This window comes from Vicia villosa, linkage group LG5, assembly GCF_029867415.1.
Source record: "Vicia villosa cultivar HV-30 ecotype Madison, WI linkage group LG5, Vvil1.0, whole genome shotgun sequence".
NCBI classification, from domain to species: domain Eukaryota; kingdom Viridiplantae; phylum Streptophyta; class Magnoliopsida; order Fabales; family Fabaceae; genus Vicia; species Vicia villosa.
Window position 1 is genome coordinate 171299891 of NC_081184.1, and position 23804 is coordinate 171323694.

Below are 23804 nucleotides of genomic sequence, written 5' to 3' on the forward strand. Positions count from 1 at the left end.
GTTGTTGCAATGATGATGGAAAAGCACCATAAGATATGTCTTTCAACTTGAATCTAGCTCAATTTCATTGTCCTCGAAAGAAACAACCAATTATAACACTTTCAACTACTGAAGCATAATTTGTTGTTGCAGCTCATTCCCATGTTAAAGACTATGGCTTCGAAATGTTCTTCATCAACTTTAGAAAACTCAAAAAAATGATACAATTATGTGATGTGACAACATCTCTACAATCAAGCTATCAAAGAACCCTATCATGCATAGAAGATGTAAACATATAGATGTGAGATTTTATTTTCTCAAAAACTTAATCAAGGAAGAAACCACTGAGATGAGGCACTGCAATAGTGAAGAGTGAATTGTTGATATGCTGACTAAACCGTTAAAGCTGGAGTCATTCTGCAAGTTGAGAGAAGAATATGTTCTCGTGAAGTCATGTAATTAGGTTGTGTTGTTTTTTGTCCAATGCTTATTTTGTAGTAATCTGAACAATATGGTCAGATTAGAGGAATATTTCTTACGCTTTATTCGTTTAGAATAGTAATTAACCGATAGTTAATTTTAAATCAATTAATTAGTTGAGTTCACTTGTTGTTTCCATAACAAGTAACTCATGAATTGGATATAAACCTTGAAGTAGTTATCCAAAGGCTTTTCCATTAGAACATATGGAAGGTGGTGCAATTATTTTATGGAAATAATAAAAAGAGAAATGATAGGATTACACTCAAACTTACAACTACACCGTATCTATATACGGTTAAGTATAACTTTATTTTTTTAATAATTTGTTTCATGTCTTGGTTTTTGTGTCAAAGTCAATAATACTTTAAAAAATTACGGTATATATACGGTGTGGCATAATTGAGTGTACACATAGCAACCCTCTAATAAAAATTTCATTTGATTATCAAAAAGTCTCAATCATCGAGAAACAAGCTATAAATAAATATATTTCAATTAAAGTTTGTGATTGAATACATACAAACAAGAGACATGATTTTTTCTCTAAATACATTTTTTAAAACATTCTATAAAGATGACATCTCATGTACTGCAAATCTTTTCACAAATCAAATTTTTTAACAATAGATTGGTATTCGATGTCTCATAATAATTGTTTCTCTAATGAGAAAAAATAAAATATATTTTGCACTATTTTCCTTCACCATAAATTTCTTTTCAATTGAATTTTTCTGATTCAATGTTTAATGAATTATTTCCATTAAAAGAAGTTACTCTTTCTTTTATTAAAATATTTTTCTATTGAGTTATTTCTCATAAAAGTATTTTTTTGACAAGAAGAAACTTAATTCATATCATTAATCAAAAGAGTATCAATACAAGGAGGAATAACATTAACAATACTACGTCTAGACCAAGAATTGGCCACCTTGACTAACGAGTCGGCAATCATATTCGCTTGACGCTTAATAAACTTCACCTCAAAGTTTGTAACAGAACTCAACAATCTTTGGATAGACATAATGATGGTATTAAACTCAGAATTACCGGTAACCGAAGAATTGATTCCATGAACCACCACTTGAGAGTCGCTTTCGAAGATCACTTTGTTCAGATTCATAGCAATAGCGTTATGAATACCTTCTTTCAAGGCTAAAGCTTCGGCTTCTAACGGAGACATAAGGCCAGTATCCCATGCTACACCTGCAGTGATAAATCTTCCCAAATTATCCCGGACACACCAACTCCTATTTGTAGTCTGATAATGTCTTATAAAAGTATTGAGAGACGTTTTTCACGAACATCCAAAAGAACTTAGTGGATGTCTATTCCTATAATTATGTTTAACGAATGAGGCTACTGACTATTAATAGTCTTCCATTTTAATTATTCATTTACAATATGACTCCCATCTATTTTATAGATCTTTTGTTTTTATTTAACATATATAATATTTTAAAATGAGATACTATATTTAAAGATACGTTTCTTTCTCTGAAAATAACTTATGCAAATAATTTTAGACAAAGATAATACTTTCTTATGGTTTTTAATATTAAAAAAATAATTTTTAAATGTATTTAATAATATATATTCAATTTATTATATAGATGAAATATATTAACTATTTAATAAATTTAAAAAACAATATTTTTATATTAAATAGAAGAAGAAATATAAGATAAGGAGTCTATAATTTTAGAGGGACAAAACTAATTCAAAGAAAACCAATCATGTGAATTTCCTTTTTATATTTTAGGGAAAGTCGGTGACTTTAAAAAATCAATTTTTGGTTAACTTTATAATGTGAGAATAATCATTAAAGAAAAAAAATCAAAGTAGAAGCAGTATTATTTGTTAATTGCGGCGGGTAAACAATAAACCAAATGAAAATGATTAATATTCATTAAAAAAAAGAAAATAAAAAAAGGAAAAAAGAAAAAAGAACAGTTGACTACTTGCTTTACTGTACACAGTAGTATAGATACACATCTACTACTAGTATTGATTGATGCGTTATGTTATGTTATGTTGTCTTGAATTATCTCACACCCCAGCCTGGATCTCCAACTCATACTTCCATTTTTTTATTCTTTCTTTATCTTCTCTAACCCAACAACAACTATCAAACTCGGAACCTTCTTTCTTTATTTCATCTTCTTCTTCTTCTTTTGACGGTTACCCCTTTCACACAACTAACACATTTCATCTCTTCTATCTATGTATATCTGACAGAGTCATGGAAAAACTAAAGCACAGATCCATGGATCCAATCTTCATTCTCTTACTAATTCTACTCACTGCTCCATCACTATCTCTAGCAGATCTCGATTCCGAACGAGCTGCATTACTAGCTCTCCGTTCCTCCGTCGGCGGCCGAACCCTTTTCTGGAACGCTACCAACCAAACTCCATGCAACTGGGCCGGTGTCCAATGCGACGACAACCGTGTCGTCGAGCTTCATCTCCCCGGCGTCGCTCTCTCCGGTCAAATACCTACCGGCATATTCTCCAACCTAACTCACCTCCGTACTCTCAGTCTTCGTTTCAATGCTCTCACTGGTTCACTCCCTTCAGATCTCGCTTCCTGTGTCAACCTCAGGAACCTTTATCTCCAACGAAACCTTCTCTCCGGCGAAATCCCTCTCTTTCTCTTTAACTTACCCGATTTGGTTCGACTCAACATGGGGTTTAACAACTTCTCAGGTCCCATTTCAACCTCATTCAACAACTTCACCAGACTCAAAACCCTCTACCTTGAAAACAACCACCTTTCAGGCTCTATACCGGAACTCACTCGTTTGAGCCTCGATCAGTTCAATGTCTCTAACAATATCTTAAACGGCTCTGTTCCCGTTAAGCTTCGGACTTTCCCTCAAGATTCCTTTTTGGGAAATTCTCTATGCGGTAGACCTCTTTCTCTTTGCCCCGGGGAGACTGATGATTCCTCTCCTTTCACTGCCGACGGAGGTAATGCCAGTAAGAAGAAGAAAAACTTGTCTGGAGGAGCCATTGCGGGAATTGTCATTGGATCTATCGTGTTTCTTCTTTTGCTCGTTTTCCTTTTCATCTTCTTATGTAGGAAAAAGAGCAGCAAGACAACCAGTGCTGTTGATGTTGCTACCGTGAAGCATTCTGAATCTGATGTTCCTCGTGACAAGTCTATTCCGGACATGGAGAACGGGAACGGATTCGCTTCATCTACTGCCGCTGCTGCCGCGGCAGTGGTTGCAGTCAACAAGGTTGAAGCTAATGGAAATGGAAACGCTGCTGGTGGAGCTAAGAAGTTGATATTTTTTGGGAATGCACCGAGGGCTTTTGATCTAGAGGATCTGTTGAGGGCTTCGGCCGAGGTGTTGGGTAAAGGGACATTCGGGACAGCATATAAGGCGGTTTTGGAGTCAGGGCCGGTGGTGGCGGTGAAAAGGTTGAAGGATGTGACGATAAATGAGAAGGAGTTCAGAGAGAAAATTGAAGCAGTTGGAGCAGTGGATCATCAGAGTTTGGTGCCTTTAAGAGCTTACTATTTTAGCAGAGATGAGAAACTTCTTGTTTATGATTACATGTCAATGGGAAGCCTCTCTGCACTTTTGCATGGTCAGTTTCTTCCACAACCAATTTACCTTTTGTGTTTATTTATGCCTTTTGGGAATGCATGATACTATGATGAATGCCATTACATTAGAATGTAGAGTAATTTAGGAATTAGAGTCTGAGTTATGATGTTTGCCTCTTAAATACCCGTTCAAGGGTTCGATTAATGGTTAATTGACTCAATTATGTTAGTTTTCTTCTTTAGATTGATAATCTTAGATTAAGAATACTAACAGATTAAATGGCCAATTCCAATGTTTGAGCTGTATACAGAAATATTCCTTATTTGAATTGTGCGACATATGAAATGATCAAAAGCCTGGTATTGGTATAATGAAATTTGTTATATTTGTTGTTGCAGGAAACAAAGGAGCAGGTAGGACACCATTGAATTGGGAAATGAGATCAAGCATTGCACTAGGAGCAGCCCAAGGCATTGAGTTCCTTCATTCACAAGGGCCTAATGTTTCTCATGGAAACATAAAGTCATCTAATATTCTCTTAACCAAATCATATGAGGCAAAAGTGTCTGATTTTGGGCTTGCACAGCTTGTCGGCCCATCCTCTACCCCAAACCGTGTTGCTGGATACCGTGCACCTGAAGTGACAGATCCTCGCAAAGTATCTCAAAAGGCAGATGTGTACAGTTTTGGCGTATTGCTCTTAGAACTTCTAACCGGGAAGGCACCTACACACGCTCTTCTAAATGAAGAAGGGGTTGACCTTCCAAGATGGGTTCAATCTGTGGTTAGAGAAGAGTGGACTTCTGAGGTGTTTGATCTCGAGCTCCTAAGGTATCAGAATGTTGAAGAGGAGATGGTTCAGTTGCTTCAACTTGCTGTTGATTGTGCAGCACAATACCCTGACAAGCGACCATCCATGTCTGATGTTGTACGAAGCATAGAAGAATTACGTCGATCTAGCTTGAAAGATGAGCAAGACCAAATCCAACATGACAACAATGATATAGAATTGTAGTAAGTTAGATGGTGGTACATCACTATCTTCTCATTCCGCTTGTCTCCTCCATCTACATGGTGGACTTTGCTGCATCAAGAGTCACATCACATTCCAATTTTTTAAATTTTTAAAGATTTAAATCTTGTGCTTATGTTTGTATTTTATATCTTGAGCATCAAATTTGTTTTCTCTTTGAATTTCCTCTTCATTTTTCTTCTCAAATATCCTTTCTCTGCCATCTCCCTCTTTTTCTTTTTTCAATTAATACTTTGGGGGAAGTGGATGGAGCTGTTCCATTCCATTATTAGTTATTGTTGTTGGATTATGGTTGATGTAATTATTACTTTTGCTTTAACATGGCTTTTGCTTTTTGTTGAAAACCTGTATTCCAATTGTTGAGATATTAAAGTTGCTGTCATTGGTTGGTTGCTATGTCTTTCTTTAATTGTTGCCAAAAAAGTTGGTTAGTCACCGCTTTGATGTAGTTGGATGAATGATTTATACTGTGGAACCAACCTTGATTGATCGTGGCAGTTGGTTTCAGATTTATTTATTTAGTAGGGTAGGGCACTCACATCACAGAGGAAAGAATAATGCTGTGCCTTTACATAAAATATTAAGTAGGTACACTAAGGATAATTGTCAATATGATAAATCTAGAGGACAGAATAGCATGGCATAACTTGCATATGATGTTACAGTATTTACAAATGAGAATTTGTCAATATATCATCTTTTCTACAAGAAATTTTAATATTACTGTTTGAAGAATTAAAAACAAAATAAGAATCAGCTATATAACTAAGATAAAGATTCTACACTATCTATATTGTTCTTCCCTTTCCAACTAATTACACATCAAAAGGTCAAATTTGTATTTAATAAATGGCCTTTCCAACTAATTACACATCAAAGGTCAAATTTGTATTTGATAAATGGCCAAATTAATTACACTACATAATGTTGGGTTAGGGTTCGCTTTTTAGGTGGAGAAAGGTTTAAATAAAAATAGTTCATTTGTCTCACTTATTTAAGTGGAGAGTGTCAATTTAAAGTTAAGAGAGATTAAAAGAAAATAAGGATTCAAAAGAGGAAAAAAAACGAGAGAAATCTAATTCCATTTTTTCTGCATCAGTCTCACTAAATCGACAGTCTCTGATTCATTCGCCGTTGGATCGAGTTGAAATTTTGAGGGCATATTTGCAAATCATGTATTAAACTTTTGATTGCTCAAAATTTGAAAACAAGGTTTGAGCTGAGAGATATGTGTCTCGCATTGGAGTAGCAGATTTGAGTTATTTTTCAACTTTTTTATTCTTATTTGTAAGTTAGTTTTGCTTTGTGATTTGCGGTTGTTAGCACTTAATTGCAAATCATTTTAAGACTCTCTTGTACACTCAATTAACTATAGTAGAGTTATTTCTTTGGTTTGCACGACTCGTGGTTTTTACTTTCATATTGAGGGATTTTCTACGTTAAAAATATTGTTCTTTTGTGCGTTTATTTGTTTGATTTGTCGTCTTATATTTGTTGTTGATCCTCAAGGTTCCTACAACTATGGGGAATTTTATATCCGACGTGTATTGGTATGTTATTGTGTCTTAATTTCCCATCAGAGTGACATCAGAGCTCTTGGTTAAGGGCTATTTTACTTGTCTGAATGATGGAGTCATACAAAGATGAAGATGCTATTGTTGAATGGTTCTAATTACCATTTATGGAAGGGTAGACAAAATATTTACTATTTGTGAAGAAATTGCATTTACCGATTTTTAGTTCCGCAAAGCTGAATTTTGTGTATGATGAAGAATGGAAGTTTGAACATCAACATGTATGTGGTTTTATTCTACAATATGTAGAAGATAATGTTTATAATCATATTGTTAATGACACATGCAAAAACTTTGTGGGAGAAGATAAAGTCTTTTTATGTCTTCTCCATGGGCAATGTTTTAGTTCCTACAAGACTAAGAGAATTATAATTTTTAGTAGAAAAGTGAATGACATGAAGTAAATATGGGGGCACACCTAGGGAAATTGGATTGGTGTGCATATAAGTGTAAAATTGCATAAAATAAACTAACGTGTATAAAATTCCAATGAGATAAACGACTAAGACCCATTTTGAATCCTTTGTCACCACTCTTTGTATGGTTAATCCATGTCTGAACATGATCCAAATCAATTTACTCAAACTAGAAAAAAAACATTAAACACGAAAAACTATTGAGAACATAAGGGATTTATCATTATAATGAACATATTTAAATGGATTACATGATTCACTCAAATTGGGGAAATCATCTAAAATGGCTTAATCTAGAGAAGCTAGCCACTCATATGTAGGGGATTCACGACAAAATTAAAGAAAAGAATGTAAATAAACTAGTCACTCATATGTCAGGGAAACTAGTATTTCCGTCAATCTTCTTCTTGTTTTTGTTTTTCTTTCTTTCAAATTGTTTGTTCTTCCTCTTTTGATTCTTATTATTGTTTTCTCTCTTATTAGTTTCAGTGGTAGCTTTGTTCCATTCCACACCTTGATACATGTATCTAGGTATACTATCTTCGTGACTTCATGCAAGTTAATCTCATTTTTATCACTGTTTTGATTCATGTTTTTTTGATATTTATTGCCAGTGTTTTTTCCCCAAGATTCTATTTCTCCTCCAAGTTGGTTTTCCTTTTGTTTTTGTTCTTGTTCTCCTTGTACTGGTTGTCATCTCACCCTTTATTTATCTTGTTGTTGTCTTTGTTTTCTTGTTGGTTGATGCAATTCTTGGTGGTGGTTAGATGCTTTGTACTGTGCACCTTTTCTTTAGGTGTGCTTATACCTCAAATCTTCTCTTTCATTTGATCAATTATATTTTCCTTGGCTCCGATGTTGTTTGTCATTTGATTTTTCTCTTGATTTATCAAATTGTTTTGACTTACCATGTTGTGAGGCTTATTTTTTATGTTGGTAGTACTTTGATGTTGATCTAGAATGATATAAGTTGTGATAACATGATGATGGTGTATGCATCTTTCCTCCCTCTTAATGTTTATACTCATATTCTTCTTGCTATTCCGTTTTTGAGTATCTTGATTTCTAATATTCTCAGAATACTTTATAGTCTCTTCAATGGGGATTGATATCTTTCTAAATACTTCTTTGTTTCTAGCCTATCAAATGCTGTAAAAAATGACCATGAAACTCTTTATAGCTTCTTTGTCTTTATTATATCCTATAACTAATAAATCATTTGATCCTTATGACCATTAAAAAAGTTTATGCTTAGTCTAGATCTAAACCAAAATTTTCTGGTCCAATCACATCTCATAAAGTTGTAATCCATAGTATCCTCAGACTTAAGACTGGGACAAAGACATCTGGGACAAAAATAGTGGATAATTTATCTCTCTTTTTAAAAATCATTTCTAACTGAAATAACTTTGTTTATGATGCGCAAAGAGCTTTTATTCTAGGATGACTCTTAATGCTCCAAAACTTCTTATGAATCCATTTGTATCATTGTAGTTAGATGTCTCAAGGTTGTTGATAAGACTTTGATTGTGAACCAATCATATCCTAATTTTATAGTATAATTTCCATTTTTGTTATCCATTCACATGACAATATTTTCTTCCTCCTGATTACTAATAGGGATTTGAGTTATTTTGTTGCTATCATATGTAATAAATGTCTTATTAATAAAAGGATTGTTCCATTGTTTTTCTGGTCAATTAGATCCCTAATACAAAGCACATAAGTATCCAAAGACCTCAAATTTAGGACTTTAAACCAACTTTAGTAGGATAGCATGAATATTTCCACACATTAATAGACTTGTCATTTTCTATCATCCAACAACATCCCTTGAGTAAATTATTTTTAGTCTGAATTATGATTTTCCACGTGTAGCTATTTCTAGGCTTTTTATTTAGCTTTGTAGAAAGTGGTATTATGAAAATACTTGGCTTTAAGGAACTTGTGAATGATAATATTGTTATTGATAAGGATTCTCCAAATGTGCTTCATTAAGAGAACATCATTAAAGATGCTCATCTTTCTGAAACGTAATCCACCCTTATCCTTTATTTGACAGATCTTGTTCCAACTATTCCAATATTTTTTCTCTTGTTATTTTGTTCCCTACAAGTAGTTGCAAATAATTTTGTCTATATTATTGTAATGGTTTTTCGGAAACTTGATAACACTGATAGCATAAATAGGTATAACTTGGGCTATAACTTTTACGAGAACAAATTTTTCTGCATAAGATAGTTTCTTTTTCTTCCAACCATTTAACTTATTCCTAATTTTATCTTGGATGAAGTTAAACTCATTTTCTATTTCTTTTTTATCTGTCCATTTGTGTAAGGAGACCTAAATAGTTATCAAAGTAATATTAGTGTTCTTAGACAAGAATACATATTTTAATATTTTTTTGAAAATTGGTAAACCAAAGTATTTAAAATAACTTTAGGTTAAATAAAAAAAATTTAATGTCACTATCAAATAAATTTGTTCATTAAATTTTTAAGTTATTTACCTCTCTAAGCCGTTTTCCATTTTTGTACTATAGTCTTTTTTTATATAATTTAGTAGCCAAAACCATATAGTTATAAATGAATGTGCAAAATTTTCAAAAATTAGATAATATACAGGAATTTCGAATATATAAAATAAATAATTTTAATATTTAAAAAATAAAAGACTAAAATAAACTAAAAAAGTAAATAATCAAATCAAATATTATTTTGAAAAGACCAAAATAATTTATATATATATATATATATATATATATATATATATATATATATATATATATATATATATATATATATATTAACTACCAAAATAAGTCATTCCAGCACAACATATATCCAAGACAATGTAAGTAACATATTTAAGCTTCAGAACTGATATTCATAGTCGAAAGTAACATATTTCGACTTTAACCACCAAAACGATTGGAACTTTATCCTCTTAGATAACGCCTGCAAATGCTCTTCTTTATTCTGAACAATAAGTCTATTTTGCTTTTTTCAAATAACTCAAATCACATAGAACCAAATAGTGTTAAGAGTAATCTGAACATTTTTTAAAAAAACCATATAACCTAACAATATATCGAGAAATCATATTTTACAAATAAATGATCTCTGTCTTCATTTACGCTACAATTCGCCACACATATTTGATAGCTCATAATTAGGGATGACAAAAATACCCATACCCGTGGATATCCGCAGGTAAAACCCGTCATGGGCACATATATGATAGGTTAATGAATATCCACGTGTAAAATAAATAGGTATTTAGTTACCTATTTTCTTACCGACAATGATACATATTTGACGGTACCCGTACTTGCGAGTATTTGTATTTGTTAATAATTAACAAAATTACTCAAATATTAATTTGTTTAATCTAAAATAATACAAATAATAATAAAAACAATAATAATAATAATAATTATTATTATTTTGTTGAATATGAAACTATTATTATTTTGTTAAATCTAATAAAATTATTTAGTAAAAGAAAAAATAAAATGAATGTAATTTATTTTTGTTATTATTATTATTATTATTATGTGTTAAATTTGAAATTATTTGTTGTCTTTAAAAGGGATAAAATATTTAATTAATTATCTTATTTAAATAATATTTTTAAATAATAGTATTTATGGATATCTATAAGTATTTGTGAGTATTTTAAAATACACGGATATTCATCCGACGATTATCCACATAGGTATGGCGTGGATATATATATATATATATATATATATATATATATATATATATATATATATATATATATATATATATATATATATATATATATATATATATATATATATATATATATATATATATATATATTTACTAAACGGGACGGATAACGAGAAACTAATACTCGTGCCTATGAGTATTCATTGTCATTCCTACTCATAACAAATATTAAATAAAAAATAATTAAAAAAATCATTCTTTAAAAGTATTAATTTTTAATATCAACAACTTATTTATATTATATATAAATAAAAAATACACTGCCATTAGAGATAACATAATCATTTACTTTAATTCAATTTTTTAATAATAATTTAACTATCTATAGTCCACTTGTTGGCTAGACTTACCGCATATAATTATGGGTCTAATAAAATAAGGGAAAAGATATTCATACACCAGTTTCTACACCCACACCGTAATATTATACATAATATTTAGTAATTTTGTTTTTTTAATAATTTAATTTTTTGATTTCTGTGCAAAAGTATAATATCTTGGTATTATGTACGGTGTAATGGTACATGGTATATGCAAAAGGTGTAAACATGGCACACCTCATAAAATAAAGTGCAATAAAATTTGTAACATTTAACCTCAGTTTTGAAATGAGATAAGTAAGAGAATATGATATTTCTATTATATCATATCTCAATTCAGTGATTAATGACACAATATGATATGATAAGTTAATCTTCAAACTTAATCTATCATTCTTCACTAGTTCAAATTAGACATGACAATAGGGCGGGGCATAGACGATTTTACCTCCCTCAAACCCAAATCCAGTCAAAGTGGATTTTCCCCGTCAAGTTGGGACAGGTTGAAGTGGGTTCCCACGGATATGAGTTTTGTTGCCATGCCTAGTTCAAATTGTTAACCTAAATATGAGCTGAGTTAACATCTGACAGGATAAGATAAAAAATTAATTTACTAATTTACCACTATAAAATATAATTTAAAATAAATATTAATTTGATATTAATTTAAAGTGTCTTGCTAACCAGTGCCCTCAGAGCAATGGTTAAGCATTCTAAAAAAAAAATATATTTTATAAAAAATTTAATATTTCAATTTTCAAGACATTAAATACGCATATTACCGAAATAAATTTACTATTTTAAAGTTTTAACCATTGCCTTGAAGGCACTGGTTATCATTTCTCTAATTTAAAAAGTATTAATAAATAATTTTTTAAAAATATGTATAATTTTGTCAAAAGATTAATTTTGTAACTTTATATAATATAAAACACTTAAAATTTAATCGATTGAAATATATTAAAATAAGCTAATTATTAAAATTTTAAAAATATGAATACTAATTTTATTTTTTTATCAAACTAAATATTTTTTTTGCAAGGATAGTCTTGTCATTTACATATTTTATATATATATATATATATATATATATATATATATATATATATATATATATATATATATATATATATATATATTTATTTTGATTATCAATCATTACATATATAATAGAATTCATAATTTTTTCAAGAAAAACTGAAATTGTTTACTGAGTCGTGTTAATAATTTTTTTTTTAAAAATATTTTAATTAATAATTTTTTTTAACAATTATTAAATTTTAAAATATTTTACAAAATAATTTTAAAAAAAATATAGTTATTTACAAAGATAAATTTGTTATATATAATATTATTATATTTGATATCATATTTGAATCAAACACATGATAAGATAAATCTTATCTATCATATCTTATTTTTATTTTGCTTTATATTCAATCGTGTTTCTATTATATCCTATCCTACGCATTAAACGAATTCTTAATGTTGAAGTTTAATTTTAAAAAATATTATAATAATAATATATTAATAATTAATAAAACATGAATTACTTGAGATGAATGAAACATGAATTTTCACTTGGATAATATGAATGCCAATTTGTTTTTTTTACATGAAATGTTTATAAAAGAATTAAATAACACAATGTAAAAAAAAAAAAAAAAGAAAAAGACCAACGGCAATGCATTGAATTAAATAATTTGAAATTAATTTGTACGCATATCCGATCATTACCAACCGAGAACAAGACAGTGAATACTGGAAGAAGAGAGTTGCAGAAACACGAACCCTAAAGAGTATAATCAGAAAAATGGATATTGGGAAAGTAGGTGAGCTCAAAGAATTCATAGAAGCATGCAAGTCAAATCCTTCTCTTCTTCACACTCCTTCCCTTTCATTCTTCAAATCTTATCTTCTCAGCTTGGGTGCCAACATCCCTCCACAACCCAAAACGGTACATCTTCCCTTTATAATTAATTACCCATTTTCACTTATTTACTGCAAACAGTTAGTTACACGACACTTCTATTGCATGCAGGAACCTGTTGTTGATGATGATCATGACATTATAGAATCTGATATTGAGTTGGATAACACTGATGTTGTTAAACCTGATAATGACCCTCCTCAAAAGGTATCTGTCTATCATATTTCTGTCTTGATTTCAAATTCGAAATGACTGTTTAATTTATTCTTTTAATTTACAGATGGGAGATCCTTCTGCTCAAGTAACGGAAGACCAGAGAGATGCTGCTCAACTAGCAAAATCAAAAGCACTTGATGCTTTATCACAAGGCAATAATGCTTTTTCACTCTCTTTTTTATTTTTACTTACTAACTTGTATTTTTCTATTTTCTGCCTATTCACTTGATTTTTTTTTATTAGGTTATTTCGATCAAGCTCTAGATTTACTCACAGAAGCCATTTTGTTGAATCCGCATTCAGCCATACTTTATGCCACCAGAGGTACTGTCTTATCAATCTTCCAGACTCACATGCCTCTTTTACTTTTACCTACTGCATCAATCCTTGGAGCCTCAATTTGTTATTTTCAGCTAGCGTGTTTATCAAGATGAAGAAACCAAATGCTGCTATTCGTGATGCTGACACTGCCTTGAAGGTTCGTTTGTTGCGACAACAAAACTCGATATTGGAGAAATTTCCTTGTGACATGGATGTCTTTACTTTACTCAGAGGTGTATTATTTATTCCAGATTAATCCAGACTCAGCGAAAGGATATAAAATACGGGGATTGTCAAGGGCTATGTTGGGACTCTGGAGAGAATCACTCAGCGATCTTCGCGTGGCTTCAGGGATAGACTACGACGAAGAGATTGGGGTGGCGCTTAAAAAGGTTATTTCCTTACTTTGTTCAGAGGAAGCCTGCAAATTAAACGAATCGTTGTCTGTTCTTTTGTTTCTAATTATATTATATTTTTACAACACAGATTGAGCCTAATGTCCACAAAATTGAGGAGCATAGAAAAAAATATGAACGCCTGCGGAAGCAGAAGGAGCAGAAAAGAACTAAACCAAAGAAGCAACCACAAGATGAAGCTCAAGTAAGTATAATACACAGCTCTATCAATTCCAAACAGAAACTCTCAATAATTACAAAAATATTGGAGTTCTACCCCTGTCCATTACTCATAACTATTTTCTGCGCAACATTTTAGGTTTTAGTTGGAGTTTCTCGCTTTTGCGAAATGGTATTTCAATAGAAGCTGATAGCTTCAATTTAATTGGGCATTCTAGTCATGTTCTAGTTTTCTTAAAGTAGATTTCTCTAGTCTGCTATTATTAATGCTACTACTGCAATTCATTCTTCTATTGTAGTTACTCGATTATATTAATCAGATGTCATAAAAGTGATGACAATGGGAAGTTGTTGGCTTCCTCTATATATGCACTTAAAAAACAAGGCTATCAATGATATTTTATTTCTGAAATTCCTCAATCATGACCTTTTTGCAGGATAAAGACGCATTGTCTGCTTTAAAAGAGGGTATGTCCTTTTATTTCCCTCTACCTTATGGGATAGAAATTTCCAAAATCTTTTTGTTGAATTGCCTATATCCGGTTAATGTGAAAATTAGAAAAGTACTCCATAGTGTACCTCTGATCTTATTACTGCATTGTTGCTGTTCATGACACTAAAAAGCTGGCGTAGAATAGAGATTTAGTCTGAATATATGTCGTTATAATTCTCACCTGCCTCAGCCTAAAAAATTCATATGAACAATGACTACATTGACCTTGTTTAGTTATGTGTTTGCCGTTGTCTTTTTTGCATTTAGGGGTATCTCAAATTTGCAAGAATAGATAATGACTAGTGTTGGATTGGATCTTCTGGTTGGATATTTGGGCATACATTAACTTAGACCATCAAATGTTTATAAGTTATTTCTAAAGAAAAATGACAGCCTTGCTCCACGCATATAATTCAACATTTATTGGCAATATATTGTCATGGACTTGAAAGGTCAAAGGTCTGATAAAATTAAGGGTTTTTTCCTTTGTTTGCTGCGTTATGGTAATGCATACATAATTTTGATAAAGTGCAAACCATACTTGGTTGTTGATTTGTTGAGTAGGTTGCAAGTTTGGCGATAGGATATAGGGAGGAAAGACACTATATTATATTGTCTGGAAATGTATTGCCAAATTAGCTGTAAGCTCATGTAACAAATAATCATAACAAATACCAAAAACTGAACCCTCGAGTCGAGAGTAATTTTTCAGCATGTTGATTGTGACATTTTACTTATATTCTTCAAAAAATAAATACCGTCTATTTGTCTTTTGTTAAGATTATTATTCCTTTTTGCCACATTATTTTTCTTCCCTTGAACTATTTTTCTTTTTTTGTTGACAAGTTGATATATTAAGTTCAAAGGTATCTTTGAGATTATATTTCTGTGTGTAGCCATTACTTGATATTCAAATTGAGCTTGGATGATTTATATCAATTAATTGACCTAATGCTTTGGTGACATTTAAAAGGAAAAGTGATTGGTATTCACTCTGTTGGTGAACTGGAAACAAAGTTGAGCGCTGCGTCAAAGACATCTCGCTTGGCAATCCTGTACTTCACTGCAACATGGTGTGGTCCTTGTCGCCACATTTCACCAGTTTATACTAGCTTGGCTGAGAAGTATCGGAGAGTGGTTTTTTTTAAAGTTGATATAGATGAAGCAGTGGACGTTGCTGCACGCTGGAATATTAGCAGCGTTCCAACATTTTTCTTTGTAAAAAATGGCAAAGAAGTCGACAGTGTGGTGGGGGCTGACAAAAATACACTTGAAAGGAAGATTGCTCAACATGCTGGCTCTCTTTAAATTCTTACCTTAGTACAATTATGATGCTACTATGTCATTTCCGTGATGTTTCTTCTGTTTACACGCCCATAGCGTCTTACGAAATTGAGAGTTTCAATATGTTTGATATTTCTTTTTCGATACTGGTTTAGTAACTATGATAATGGAAAAATATATATAACGCATTAGATGGTTATTTGGCGAGTTGTTGAAATAGAAGGTTTAATTTTATTTGATTTTTTTTTTTTTGTTATTTGGTCTTTTTTTAAGCGAGCGCCGTGTTCTTGAGAAGTTTCATTGTCGAATGTGACTTGATAATGTGAAATTGGTGATAAAAAAAGTGGTTTTTTTTAGTAGTGTTTCATCTAATCACGAGTGCTGGGGTTTAAATCCAGTTTTCAGTAACAATTTAAGCTAATGTTTTCTTTGTTGCAAGAGAAATTTCCATAAGCATAAGAACTGCCATTCGCTTTTTAAGGGCAGCAAACTCGTGACCTTCAACAGAATATTATGTGACAGCATGAATATGATAGTAATAATACAAGAAACAATGTGAACACTATGACCTCAGTCTTCTAAGTAATAGGTTATCCAAATAAATTGGGACGGTAAATGATTCATTTTCTTTCATTTTTGGAGTAGAATCTCAAAACCAAGTAGAAGAAGAACCTGTAAAGAACACCCCAAGCTAGTAGGATTAAGATGTCATACCATAGGTTTTCCATTGTAATATCCATTGTGGACAAAACATCTTCTCCTAATAAGCAGTTCAGGGGAAGACTGGCATTATGGCTTCTACTGAGCTTCACGTCTCCTAATGGTCCTGGGGATAAATCTGCTTTGTTTCCTGTATAGCAGCCACGATCGTTCTTGAATTCATTTATCAGCAATCCCTCAAATGGGTATTTGATTGCAGAAATATAGTGGAGCCACGACCAGTATCCGGGTATCTGAGTTCGCTTGAGGAAGAAACCACAGGTCAAAAAGAAGAGCGCTGTTGTCGCAATGACTACTGCATAACCTGTGATGTAACTAGGCACAAGTGCGCTAACAAGCATTACATACGCATTGGTAGTAATGAGGGAGGCAAAAAGTATCATCCAGAAATTGAAGAGACTGCTTTTCAAGTGGAGCATTAATTTGGTTATGACAGCAAATGTGAGGCCTTGAGCAGCAAAAAATGGAAGGTAAACAATGAGGGAAGACATTACATATGAAGAAGCACGGTAAGCATTGTGGGATGTTTCCCTGATGAATATGAACCTTTCATTGATAAAAGATGGTACTGCATCATTGGAAGAAAAGAAAACAAGGCATACTGCAAAGATGTAGAAATTGAGAAGCCTGTTGATGTCTTTGAAAGTAGTATCACCCAGGTTATTGAAAATGGTGGATAAGACAAGTGCCATAACAGTCAGCACGATCTCACGGGAGGCAAAGAGTTCTGGAGTTCGAATTACATTGAGTAGCGTTCGCCATGAGAGCACTGCAACCTCACGCAACCATGGGTTTGCATACTTGGGTCCAAGGTCCGGCTCATCAAGCACTTCCTCAATCTCAAACTCTTCATATGAAGGTGCATATGATGTTGCAGAATACTCCATAGACTGGCTAACATCTGTCTGCGCTTTTTGGTGATAATAAGGTTCCTGATAAGATACAGAATGTTGGTTGGAAACAAAACTTCTTGGTCCTGATAAGGGTGTTTTCCCAGGTGTCCATCCCGGAGTTCTAGCTGGAGTCCATGATGGTGGGCGACGCGGGGTTCCTACTACGCCATTGTAAATCCAGACAGAGAAATCTTTGGCTGAGAAATCTTGGTAGAACTGAGAAGCTAAACGTGGATAAACACCACTGGTCGTTATGTTCCTTGATGTTTTAACACTTCTCCTTTCCAGGGAGTTATCAAAATTCTCGTCATCATCGTCGTCCTCATCATCAAGACCGAACTGTGATGATTCAGGTTGTGGTGTGCCAGCAGTAAATCCTTGGCTGCGCAGGCTAATCATGTGTTTAGATGCTGGGGTGTTCCTTCTGTAATGTGGAGGTTTCGGAACAGGGGTCATGGCTGCTAGGTCAGGCTTATGGCCATCATTTTGGTATTGGACAAGAGGGTCAAGTCCAACAGTTGCCTGATCATATTCAGTTATAACATCTAGAAGATACTCAATACTGTTTTCTCCATCAGGTACAGGCCTTCCAAATCCAGACAGGTGAGTCGGAAGTGCATCGGGCCTTCCCATGTATATCAATCTTCCCCTATAAATACAGAAGCTAATATGGTCAAATATATATTTTTCATTTTTAAGTAAACTGATATCCATTCAACTTATAATCTTAACAGCGAGCTAAAAGTCTCAGTGTGATTTTTTCCCTATATTTCTAGCATATAGTATTAGTTTCTAACTATCATGTTATAACTGTATTCAGTAAATACTTATTGGGTTCCGTTATGGCATAACTTTATATATCTCTTCATTTTGGGCTCTACCGAAAGTAAAATAACATTATATCAGGCTTTATCAGCTTTAAGAATACAGGTTTTGAAAATTTCACCTTGCGAGGACAGTGATCTTGTCGAGGAGCATTTGAATTCTAAATGAAGGCTGATGTATGGTCATTAAGACAATACTTCCTCCATGAGCAATGTCTTTAATCTTTTCAACTACACTGTAAGCACTTGTAGAATCCAGACCCGAGGTAGGTTCATCCAGAAACAAAAGCGATGGCTTATGAATGATCTCTATGCCAATAGATACCCTTCTACGTTCTCCTCCGGACACTCCTCTCCTTCCTTCATCACCAATATAGGTATGTGTAGCACTCTAAAAGGTCATGAACTCATTAGTCTGTCATTTTATGTCTGTAGGTAAGTGAGAGAGAATATACCTGTAAGCCTAGTTTATCAAGAAGCTCATGCACCCTTTTCTTTTTTTCGTCCCTGGAAATAGAAGGAGGAAGCCTTACTTCTGCAGCAAACATAAATGTTTCGAAAACTGTTAACATAGGGAAGAGCTGGTCATCTTGCATCACATAGGATGACACCCTTTTCATGTAGCTTGTTGTTACCTGCATAATTAGAGTTTATATCAAACGAAAAGTAAACAAAAATCTATATCAGAATTGAGTGCAGCAAAACAATGAAACAGGATGAGTTAATTTTTACCGGCTTTCCATCAACTTTAACCGATCCTTCTAGACTTCCTTTAGCAATTCGCCCGGCCAAAGCATCGAGAAAGGTAGATTTTCCAGCACCACTAGGCCCCATGATTGCCAAAATTTCACCTTTAACTGCCTGGCCAGAGATATCATGAAGAAGAAATGTTTCTTTGTTGATCCAAACTCCATCCTTTTTCTGCTTCTTTATGATACTGTATGAGAGGTTAGTGAATTCGAGTCCATAACCAGGAATGGACTTCTGGGAACTCAGCTGGTTAACATTTGTTGCGGTTCTTGGTTTCTGCGAGTCCATTAAACTCTCTAGACTTTTGTTTGTGCCATCCCTCTCTAGCCTCGCCATTACAGTATCAATCACTTTTGGCACTTGTTTGATTGGTGATTTAAGGGGCTTTAAAGCACTAAAAAAGAGACAAAAAAGTGATGGTTAAAATGAAGATATTTGAATAGCATGAACTCATGGAGGATAATAATAATATAGTATATACTTTTGAAAGAGAAAGAAACCATCAGGCGGCAATCTTGGTGAAATACTATTTTGTTTCCTTTGGGTTTGTCGTTAAATTTGCTTTGGTTCTACCGAAGAATGACGATAGTTTTGTTTCACTTCAACTGTAACATATAGAGCTGGCATGGCAGCTACCAATCATGTTTGTCACCTTCTGCATGTATTTGTCTCTAAACTCTAAATAAGTTACTTAGAATTTCAAGGCTGCCTTTAAATTTAATTGAGTCATGCTATGCTTACATCTGCAATCGACACTGTATACTATTTACACCGTATGTATGAAAATAATTTAGTGATGCACAAATTTCAAAGTGTGAAAAAAAACTAATAAAAAAAAGATGAATATGTGTCTATAGTATTTTATACGGTGTATGTGTAAAACTATGTGTCAAAGTAACATTTCCCAATTTAATTCTACATGGATCTTCTCACTCCTCAAGTTATCTGTTTTTTAGACATGGGAACATATCCATATCCGCAAATATACATTCGAAGCACAAATATGAAGCGGAAAATTCGTTTTGATTGAGTTTGAGTTTGAGATTGGATTTAGATTTTCTCAGATTAAAAAATATGAGGACGAGTTGAATAATGGAGACAGTAGCAACCACTCTAAACTTCCGAACCCGCCGCCATTTATTTTATTATGTAATTAATTATTTAGTTTTGGTAATTTAATATATTAAATATGTGGTTAATATATATATATATATATATATATATATATATATATATATATATATATATATATATATATATATATATATATATATATATATATATATATATATATATATATATATAGCATATTTATATATATAGCATATTTTCTCCTAAAAAATAGGCTATTTAGTATTACCGTTTGATCAATTATTTTAACAGTTGAGATATGATGTCAAATTAAACTTTGACACCTTAGTGTCATTTGATCCTATCCTATATATATATATATATATATATATATATATATATATATATATATATATATATATATATATATATATATATATATATATATATATATATATATTATTGACCAAAACGAGCCACTCTAGTACTAGAGGAACCACCAAAACGAACGAAATTTTACCCTTTCACATAACGCCTGCAACTGCTCTGTTTTATTGTGGAAATACGCCTAATTCGCTCTTTCCAAATAATTCAAACCACACTGAACGAAATAGTATTAAAAGTCAATCGATTATTTTTCGAGAACCCACCAAGACCACCAAACTGCAAACAATGGTCCAAAACCTTTTTTTGAAATGCCGTTGAGAATCCTAACCACTTATGAATAATAGTCCACAACCCACCGAAAAAATCATATGTTACAAACAAATGATCCCTGTCTTCAGTCGCACCACAATTTGTCACACATCTATGATTATCTATAACAAGAATCCGATCTAACTAGATTGTCCTTCTTCAAAATACGATTTAATAACATTCGCGAGACAAAGAAAAATCCCTTAAGCGACACAGTCTTCAATCATAAAAATTGAGTATTAGCCTGATTGTTGATGACATCAAATTCAGACAGATATTTATAAGCACGGCTAACCGTGTGACAAGAAGGTGTATGTAAACTCCACACCCAATGATCTTCTAATTCCACCTGCAAAATAATAGAGGTTAACCACTCAATACACTCTTTCCCTAACTCCTCCTCCCAAGCAAGCAACCTCATACGCCACTTTCACGCATTTTCATTCTTCCTTACCCCCAAATATATCATTTATGCTATAATCGACTTTTTATTTTCTGCTAAATCAAACAACCTACTAAATCTCTCCTTCAAAGGCACACCATCTAGCCAAGGATCTATCCAAAACAGAGTAGAATATCCATATGCTATTCTTTGATCAATGTATCATGCAACCACCATCCATCAACAAAACCGACACCCTCCCTTATGTTTTTCAAATTCCTCCACCAAACAAATCCACCACTGCCCTCCAAAACATAATCGCCCCTTCCTCACCATAAATAGTACTCAGAACCCTATACCACATACTTCCTGTCTCATTTAGAATCCTTCAACATCATTTACCAAGTAATGCTAAGTTAAAATCCTTCAACCTCCTAACCCTCAAATCTTCATTTTCTTTTTTCAAACAAATAGTATCCCAATTGATCCACAAAGCTTTTCTCAATCCAAAAAAAAGCATTAAAAATAAATTCAAGAGAAGATACGATACCCGATGATGCCTTGAAGAAAGAAAGAAAGTAGACCGAAATTTTATATGTATTAATTATTTAAAATATTTGAAATGTATGTATGAAATATTTACAATAGCTTGCTTCAGGAATGTATTGTTTTTTGTATAATTCATATCATTTGGTTTGTGTTTGATGTACTGATATCATAGCCTTGAGCTGAACATGACCAAGTGTTATTGCATTTTGCTTTGCTTTTTGGATCCTGTTTTGAATGCTTGACTGCCATGGACCTTTTTGTATGTGTTGACTTGTATATATGCATTTATGTAGGCAATTCTATGTATATAAATAGGTTTTTATGCTTATTTGTATTTCGTAACAAGAATGTGCATTAGTGTAATGGCTTATGTTCGCACTGCATGTATGCACTTCAATGTTGCTTTAGCTGTATGTAAGCATGTATGCGCCATATGTATGTACTTGGACCTGATGCACTGGTATTGCGTGTGATATTGCAGGTTTGTTGACTAGTCTATAGCAGGTTGGGTATGGATACAGTGGTGGTTTTGCCCATAGAGGCAATTTTGAAGGCAAAGTGAAAGCACACAATGAAGATGATTGAAGTATTTGAAGCAAGTGCAATGAGAACTGAATTGAAGATGGAAGTGAGATAGATTTATGAAAGTCAATAGAAGTCATGGTCCAATGTCTAGGGTCAATGGTCAACTGTTATAATTTTTCCATTTCCTTTTTGTAACAGTCTCTTGCAATTGAACTTGAACCTTCACTTGTATTGAAATTTCTAGTGGTCATGATAATATGAATGAAAAATCAATTTCTCTCCCTTTCTTCAATTCAAATTCAAACTTAAATTCTTCTTTTAATTAAAATATATAAGGGCCAAGTACTCATGCTTTGGAGAACACTTAGAATGATGCAGTATAGTCCATAATTTTGGTCAACAAAAGTCAACCTTCCATGGTTGACTTGTTGACCACAAGTCAACTTGTATCCAAGTGCAACATTTTGCAATCCTTTCCCTTTTCCATAATTCTTATTTTTTTTCAAATGTTACTAAGAAGAAATCAAGTATCTTGTACCATAAGTAACAGGAAGGTTGTCAAAATCGAGTTTTTACCTTAACTCGTTTTATCTAGGTAAAATCGAAACGTAAAATCGAAACGTAAAATCGTAGAGTTTACCTCATATTAAAATTATATTAAATTTATATATTCGACATATATATATACTAATACAATATTTTAAATGCATTAATTATTTAAAATTTTAACTTAATTATAAAACAAAAATATACTATATCATCATAATAAAGTGTAATATTCACAAACATGTATCAAACTACATAAAATGTCCACCAAATCATAAAATGTAACATCCAAAAGATTATAAAAAAATAATAGTTTTATAAGTTTTTCAAGTTCAAAAAAACAAATATTTTCATCTTCTTCTTCTTCAACTTAATCAAAAGTTCAATCCTTCTACAACATTATCTTCATTAATTAATACATTCATATTCGACTTGATTAAATTCATCTTCAAATGTTAAATTTTTTTTAGTATTATAACCAAGATATGAATGTGAATAAAATTAAAAGTTCATAGAGAAAATTTATGGGCCAGAATATAACATGTGACTTTTAACTTCGACAAAAAAAAGTAAAATCGGGTCAAAGAGTAAAATCCAACGATTTTACATGATTTTACACGATTTCACCGATTTTAGAAAGATTTAAATCACGTAAAATCGTTCCAGAATACGATTTTACATAAAAAGGTTTTTACCTGCGATTTAACACGAAATGCTGACCTAGAAACGTGAAATCTATAGAGTTTAGGTTTTAAATCGAGATTTTAACAATAAAAAGCTTTGGAGAGCCAACTCATGCTCATTTGTAGATTTATCAAAATGCTTTATCTAAGAGTGCCTCTTGATCTTTTTCAAGAGTTTCAAGTATGTCTTGATTTGTATTTTCAACGACTCATAAGGTCTTGAA

The 23804-nt window shown here is 32.3% G+C and overlaps 3 protein-coding genes across 5 annotated transcripts; 2 read left to right on the plus strand and 1 right to left on the minus strand.

Annotated features, from left to right (window-relative positions):
- The first annotated feature begins 2509 nt into the window (after nucleotides 1–2509).
- On the plus strand, nucleotides 2510–5450 carry LOC131603938 (probable inactive receptor kinase At1g48480). The gene is made up of 2 exons (XM_058876410.1): nucleotides 2510–4061; nucleotides 4420–5450. Exons 1-2 carry the CDS (start codon nucleotides 2705–2707, stop codon nucleotides 5034–5036), a joined length of 1974 nt encoding a protein of 657 aa, XP_058732393.1. The 5' UTR covers nucleotides 2510–2704; the 3' UTR covers nucleotides 5037–5450.
- A 7384-nt stretch (nucleotides 5451–12834) lies between these two features.
- Nucleotides 12835–16180, plus strand: LOC131603940 (TPR repeat-containing thioredoxin TDX). Of its 2 annotated transcripts, XM_058876415.1 has the most exons (9): nucleotides 12836–13079; nucleotides 13164–13259; nucleotides 13333–13420; nucleotides 13512–13592; nucleotides 13682–13746; nucleotides 13841–13981; nucleotides 14076–14189; nucleotides 14602–14632; nucleotides 15631–16180. In XM_058876415.1, exons 1-9 carry the CDS (start codon nucleotides 12936–12938, stop codon nucleotides 15963–15965), a joined length of 1095 nt encoding a protein of 364 aa, XP_058732398.1. In that variant the 5' UTR covers nucleotides 12836–12935; the 3' UTR covers nucleotides 15966–16180. The 2 variants fall into 2 exon arrangements, with proteins under 2 accessions (XP_058732397.1, XP_058732398.1); XM_058876414.1 differs by having other exon boundaries at nucleotides 12835–13259.
- Nucleotides 16181–16308: 128 nt separating this feature from the next.
- On the minus strand, nucleotides 16309–19792 carry LOC131603939 (ABC transporter G family member STR). 2 transcript variants are annotated; one of them, XM_058876411.1, is made up of 5 exons: nucleotides 19610–19792; nucleotides 19111–19522; nucleotides 18834–19013; nucleotides 18501–18769; nucleotides 16309–18203 (listed from the first exon to the last, which is right to left on the minus strand). In XM_058876411.1, exons 2-5 carry the CDS (start codon nucleotides 19462–19464, stop codon nucleotides 16562–16564), a joined length of 2445 nt encoding a protein of 814 aa, XP_058732394.1. In that variant the 5' UTR covers nucleotides 19465–19522; nucleotides 19610–19792; the 3' UTR covers nucleotides 16309–16561. The 2 variants fall into 2 exon arrangements, with proteins under 2 accessions (XP_058732394.1, XP_058732395.1); XM_058876412.1 differs by having other exon boundaries at nucleotides 19111–19792.
- Nucleotides 19793–23804: the final 4012 nt, after the last annotated feature.